Here is a 6,257-nt window from a genome sequence, read left to right on the forward strand (position 1 = left end):
CCTAGAGAATATTAAATGGATGCCCTCCTTAAAACAACCTATTCTGTATTAGAAGACTTGTCCCATGCATTTCCCCCAAACTATATTTCAATAAAACAAGCAGGTATCTTTCAGCCTTTCTTGATAAGTTGGATCATTTCTGCAGCTTTCCATCAAAATTTTAAGAATACTGAGAAATCGTGATAATAATGATTCTAAAAGATACATGTCAATATAGTGTTTCCTCTCTTATATAGCAGAGAAACAATTTATAATGCATAGGAATCATTTTACCTACCCTAATGCAGTCACTTTGGGGATAGAATGTGGCTGCTCTTCACTTACGGTTAGAAACACTATTTAGCAAAAAGTAGAATGCCGTCTCCCTTGGAAATTGTATGTTTACACACAATAGACAGAATATCAGCTATACTGAGATTGGAGGGGACCCTTGCTCTAGCCCTTCTGTTTGTTTTGAGTGCTCTGAGAGTATTAACAGCAACGGGCAGTGATAATTAACTTTTATGGATGATCTGAGATGCTTTTGCTCTATCACTTGGAGTTTTTGGTATGTTGGAGGAATAGCAATTGTGAGGGGAAACCACCACATACCACTAGATACCACTTGCTCAGGATAAAATCTAATGAGGTTCCCATTCTAGAAGAGACACCTGCAGAATATGTAATCCCTAAAGGACTCTAGCAATGGCTGTAAGTAGTGCAAAGCTGTTCAGTTGGTTGGTTTTTTGGTTGGTTTCCCAAGGTAATGAAGTTTAGGTGGTTGCTTTCTCTGTCCATCTGCCTGTCTTCTATAGGGAACACTAAACTCTGCCACTTACTGAAAGATCACAGACTGCAATACCAACTTTCAGAGCTATATGTGATACTTATAATGCATTTTTGTGACCTACGTTATTTGTAGCTTTTCACCATTCATACATCACTAATGCAATAAAGAAAGAAAAAATTAAAAATAAATTACTATTACTTTTTATTTTCATTCCATAGATTACAAAAGAAGAATTCACGCCAGCTGCAGCCTGAAGAAAAAAATGTCAGTACTACTACAGAGTGCTTGAACAAGGATACATTGTCAGAGCAAATGTCTCAGCCAAAACCTTCAAATCAACAAGAGAGTAACTCCAGGCCACAGGTTTCTTTGCCCGAAGACAGCTGTGAAGGGGATAAACATCCAGAACCCTTATGCAACCCAGCACATGGTAATAACAAAGATACAAAATGCTTGATTAAACATAGAAGGAGAGGTGATGATGACAGCCTGGCATGGTTTGATAGCCTGGAAGAGAGCAACACTGATGCTGAAGAAACTTTTCAGAAAAAGTCTCCAGTGCCCAAGATACCTCGTAATAACTTGACATCAAAAACCCTATGTGAGACATCCTGTTCTGAAGAAACAAGTGCGTCTGGACCAAGGAGGGGAAATGGAACGAGAGAGTCACTAGCAACTGTGAAGCTACATGCTCCTTTGGAACAGGACAAAGTTTCCAAGATAAGCAGGAAAAGGACTGAAGAACACACCTGTTTTTCTTCAGAAGCAAATACTCAAGACCCAGCATCACCAAGCAGTAGTGTGCAGGATTCAGTTATTACACAACGGGTTTCTAAAAGCTGGCAGAGACTACACAGGGAAAAATCACGTGGATTCTTTACAAGTACACAAGACCCTGAAGCAAAAGCCCTTCCTTCAGTGTTACCTGTGTCTGGCCTGACAGATCTTTCAAGTGATACAGATTCTGTGCCAGGTGAGGAAAAGAACAACATATCTGTAGCACCAAAAACTTCAACAGCTTCCATGAGAAAACGAAGCAAAGGTCAAGTAGTGAAGGAAACAAAGGTAGTAAGTTCCCATGAGCCAGAAATCCTTGACAGTGAAAGTCCTCCAGCAGCTAAACTAGCTAAATTTTCTTTCAGACCAAGGACAAAACTTGATCATTCTTCAGAGAAGAAAAATGAGGAATTTTCTTTTTTATCGAGTGAAACTATTTTTAAGCCTGGAGAGCAGCTCCAGGGAGAGCAGCTGCCAGAAGAATGCTGCCCCCCTGAGAAACGCAAGATGACATTGACTCGCTTAGGAAACAATAGTTTGGAAAAACAATCAATTGATAATAAAGGGAGAGAAGAGCAACAGAGTCAGGCCTTAGGGAAAGAGATCAGAGGAGGTGCAACAACACACTCTGATGTCAGTTTTGATGCCACATCATCTCCACCCACACAAAAGAAAAAGGAGGGAGAGGAGAAGCTTGGTAGCCCAAGCAGAGGGAAGGTGCGCTCCAGCACGTTAGCCAAGCTGTCAACATTCTCATTTGCATCACGTCCTGAGTCAAAATCAGAAACCTCACCTGCCGTTAAAATGGACACTAACAAGGAAAGCCGTGGCCCATTGCTGAAGGTGCATGTGAGCAATCCTAGCAGAAGGAAGAGTTTTGCATTGGGAAATGCTGATAAAGCCACTGTGGTCCCACAGAAATCTCTCTTCTCGATAGCAGAGCTAGATGATGCTACATTAGATTTTGACTGGGATGAAGAGATTAGGAAAAATCCAACCACCTAACATGTAAATCTTCCAAATGACTTCACATACCATTCTGGATCTCCATCCTTCTATCAATTGTACCATAGTTTACAAAACATTTAAAAAATAATCACCCCAGACCTCTGTTGATACCAATGAGTGTACTTTTGTTATGGGCCATATACTTTACATCAGCTAAGGACTGCATATACTGGCTTTTAGCTTTCTAAACTCTTCCCAAGACTGCTTGTATTGGTTGACTGTTATGATTGACGTGACATAACCTGAAGAGTTGTGTGGTTATGTTTATATATCCAGAGTACAGTGAATCTTGCAAAAGAGCATGTTTAATTGACCAATGTAATTTATTTTGTATAATGTTTAGAACTATATGTGATTCAGAGGGTCCTTCCAAATGACTCTGCCACTTTAGAAAAATGATGATGCTAAAACTATGTCATTATATTTTGTTTATCTACATATGCTGTTTGTCTCAGTGTAGTCAGCAATATTGTGATTTATCATCATGCTGTGGTAAGTATTTCTGTATTATCAGTATCATGACAATTTTGCCACATCTCTGGTTACTGTGTTCCTTGTCACACTGCTGATGTTGAACACATGGATCAAGGGATTTTTCTGGTTTTTTTTCTGTTTTTTTTCAATTTTCATTTTTAAATACACTGGTTCAGGTATCTGTGTCTGTATTCTGGGTCATTTTATCAAAACCCAACTCTGTAATAAACATACAGTTCTCCATTGCAGAGAGAACAAATTTCAGATGATTGAATGGGAGTCCTAAGTAACCAGGGTAGCTCTAATGCAGGCGTTAAGCCCTATCATATAAGCTACTATTGTGGGAGGTGGGGGAGAGAATCGGAAAAAGGGTAAACCTCTTGGGTTAAGGTAAAGACAGTTTAATAGGACAGAAAGGGAACATAATAACAATAAGAAATGAAAATTATAATAACAAAAGAATACATAAAACAAGTGCAATTGCTCACCACCCATCAGCAAATACCCAGCCAGTTCCTGAATAGCAGTTCCCCTGGCCAGCTTCCCCCAAAATAAATACTGAGCATGACATCATATGGTATGGAATATCCCTTTGGCCAGTTGGGGTCAGCTGTCCTGGCTGGGCCCCCTCCCAGCTTCTTGTGCACCTGACATGCCATTAGAAGCTGAAAGTCCTTGACTACTTAACAACATCTAAAACATCTGTGTGCTATCAACATTCTCATACTAAATCAAAAACACAGCACCATACCAGCTACTAGGAAGAAAATTAGCTTTATGTCAGCTGAAAACAGGACAGCTGCACTGCAAACCTAGGAGCATGCTGAAGACTTACACTAGGGAAGCTTGGTTCTGACTCAGATAATGTTTACTTGACAATTCTAATTGTGATTAGAGTTTCACTGCATCTGATATGCAGTTTGTCTTCTAGAGCATGCTTCATCCTATGTCATTCATTTGTCTAACAGGAAATTAATCTACTAACGCATTACATGTTTACAGAGAAAGTTAAGCCTTAGTTTTATTTTCAGTGAGTTGCCTGGTATGTTTCTTCTGTATTTGAATTCTCCACAAAACATTATTATTATTACCTGCAAGGTAAATGGAAGATGGAGTAGTTGCTTACAGTACAGTAAATCCTTTGAGAGCCTTGCTAGCACTAAAGAGGTCTGATTTTCTCTTGATTTGCTTAGATTTAGAAGCAGCTCCCTTCAAACCAGGAGAGTTAAAACACTGCAGAACTTCAGAGAATGACAGAATATGAGACCCAAATACTTTGAGCACATAAGAACAAATTTAATAATGCCCAGGAGACTTTTCTAGATCAGTGAAGACATTTTAATTGTCTGTGGAGTAATGCAGCCCTGAAAAGAGCGTGGCTGGGTTGCTCTTTACCACTCTGTTGTATTTTAGGTATCTAAATCCAAACACATACTGTAGAATGTAGGCAGAGTGAATTGTCTCATTCTATGTAGTCTCTAAATGGTTAATAATTTTTAAGGGATAATGTATTAGTATATCATTAAAAAGAAAGTTGTCTCTTCAGATTCCCCAGATTAGAAGTACTCAGTGTGTTACTTTATGAAATGGAACTATGTTTCTTCATTGAGCAGAGGTTTTTGAGATCTGAGGGATCTGCTTCTCCCTTACTTGTAACATGAGAAATGGAACGAAAGCCAAAAGGAATCAAGGAAGGATACTGCAAATTCTGATCACTCTGAGGTCACTCTGCCTGGAGGACACTTGGGCAGCTTTGTTTCCTAGTTAGAAGCAAAGAAGAGCCACAGGGACAGTCTCTTCAGCTTGCAGAAAGGCCCATCTTTTCTATATTAGCAGAAAAAAACCACTGTTGTTCTTTCAGATTCTGCCTGCAAAGAGGTCCTCCTTACCCAAATGTGTTGGGTAAGTAACCAAAGAATGAACTTGGACAAGCAGATACCGCTGAGATCTTTCTCAGTTGAAATGGTACTGTTGTGTTATTGCTTCTGATTCGTAGCATGAATTCAGAGCATTCAGAATAATGAGAAGCACACAGTAGTAAGAACATGATATCTGCTGATGATTTACTCTCTTCCTCACTGTTGCCATTGCTACAGAACCCATTTATCAGGCCTTGGCAGAGAACATTGCTAAATTCTTTCCCTTTTTAAAGCAACTTCCCCCACAAACAATCATATGTTTTCATGTTTTTTGAGTGCTACAATTGCCCAGTGATGGGAAGATTTGATCCATTATGGCAGTGGCAGTCTGCTGGGCTAACCTGCAGATGAATTTGCTCACCAAGTACTTCGTGCAATCAACGGGCAGAGGAGTCGCTTCCCACCAGATGCCTTCCTGGCCAGGCACCCAGCTGTTGTCTCCTGCCTGTTTGAATGCTTGCCTCTCTGGGCTTGTGATCAAATAATACAAAAACATAGAACCATAGAATTTAGGTTGAAAGAGACCCTTAAGATCAAGTCCAACCATAACCTAACTCCAGCACTAAACCGTGTCCCTAAGAAACTCATCTATATGTCTTTTAAACACCTCCAGGGATGGTGACTCCATTTCCCTGGGCAGCCTGTTCCAATGCCTGACAACCCTTTCCGTGAATAAATTTTTCCTGACTTCTAATCCAAAGCCCCCCTGGCACAACTTGAGGCCATTTTCTCTTGTCCTCTCTCTTGCTGCTTGGGAGGAGAGACCAACACCGTCCATGCTACAACCTCCTTTCAGGTAATTGTAGGCAGCAAGAAGGTCTCCCCTCAGCCTCATTTTCATGTGTCTTCTCAGGGTGATTATATGCAAATGCATATCAAACCAATCATTACTGTTGAATGGTCTAGTATTTTATTAAGCTATGTTTTCTCTTTATGAGGCTGGTTCATTAAAGGTGAATATATATGTTGCTGTCTTAAAACCCAGTTGGACCAAACGTCAGAAGGCACTGGTTCTAGCAGCATGTTGATCAGGTCCTCGATTGTGAGCAGCAGTGAAATGCTGTTGGTAGATACTCAGTGTCCAGACTCCATGTCATGTCAGTGTGGGACAAGATTACAGTTTTACTGTCAGCTGTCCCATAGTGCTGTTCTCCTGGATGGCCCGTGCAGACATGCTGATGAGTCAAAGGGAGGTGGAAAGTAAAAAAACCAACAGTTTAATTATGTTTTTGTGTAAAAAAAAATGCTTCATCATCATTCTTTTAATCCTCCTGCATGGCAGTTCTGCTGCAGAAGGCACATCCTTGGCT

General features: G+C 40.2%; 1 protein-coding gene across 1 annotated transcript in view; it reads left to right on the top strand.

Moving 5' to 3' along the window:
- MCM9 (minichromosome maintenance 9 homologous recombination repair factor) overlaps positions 1-3,890 on the top strand; it is a 47,496-nt gene extending 43,606 nt beyond the window's left edge. Inside the window, exon 13 of the mRNA XM_065835316.2 lies at positions 988-3,890. Within this exon, the coding sequence (XP_065691388.2) occupies positions 988-2,551 (1,564 nt within the window). The 3' untranslated portion in view covers positions 2,552-3,890. The remainder of the gene's footprint in view (positions 1-987) is intronic.
- The last annotated feature ends 2,367 nt before the right edge of the window (positions 3,891-6,257 follow it).

Source organism: Patagioenas fasciata, chromosome 3, assembly GCF_037038585.1.
Source record: "Patagioenas fasciata isolate bPatFas1 chromosome 3, bPatFas1.hap1, whole genome shotgun sequence".
NCBI classification, from domain to species: Eukaryota; Metazoa; Chordata; class Aves; order Columbiformes; family Columbidae; genus Patagioenas; species Patagioenas fasciata.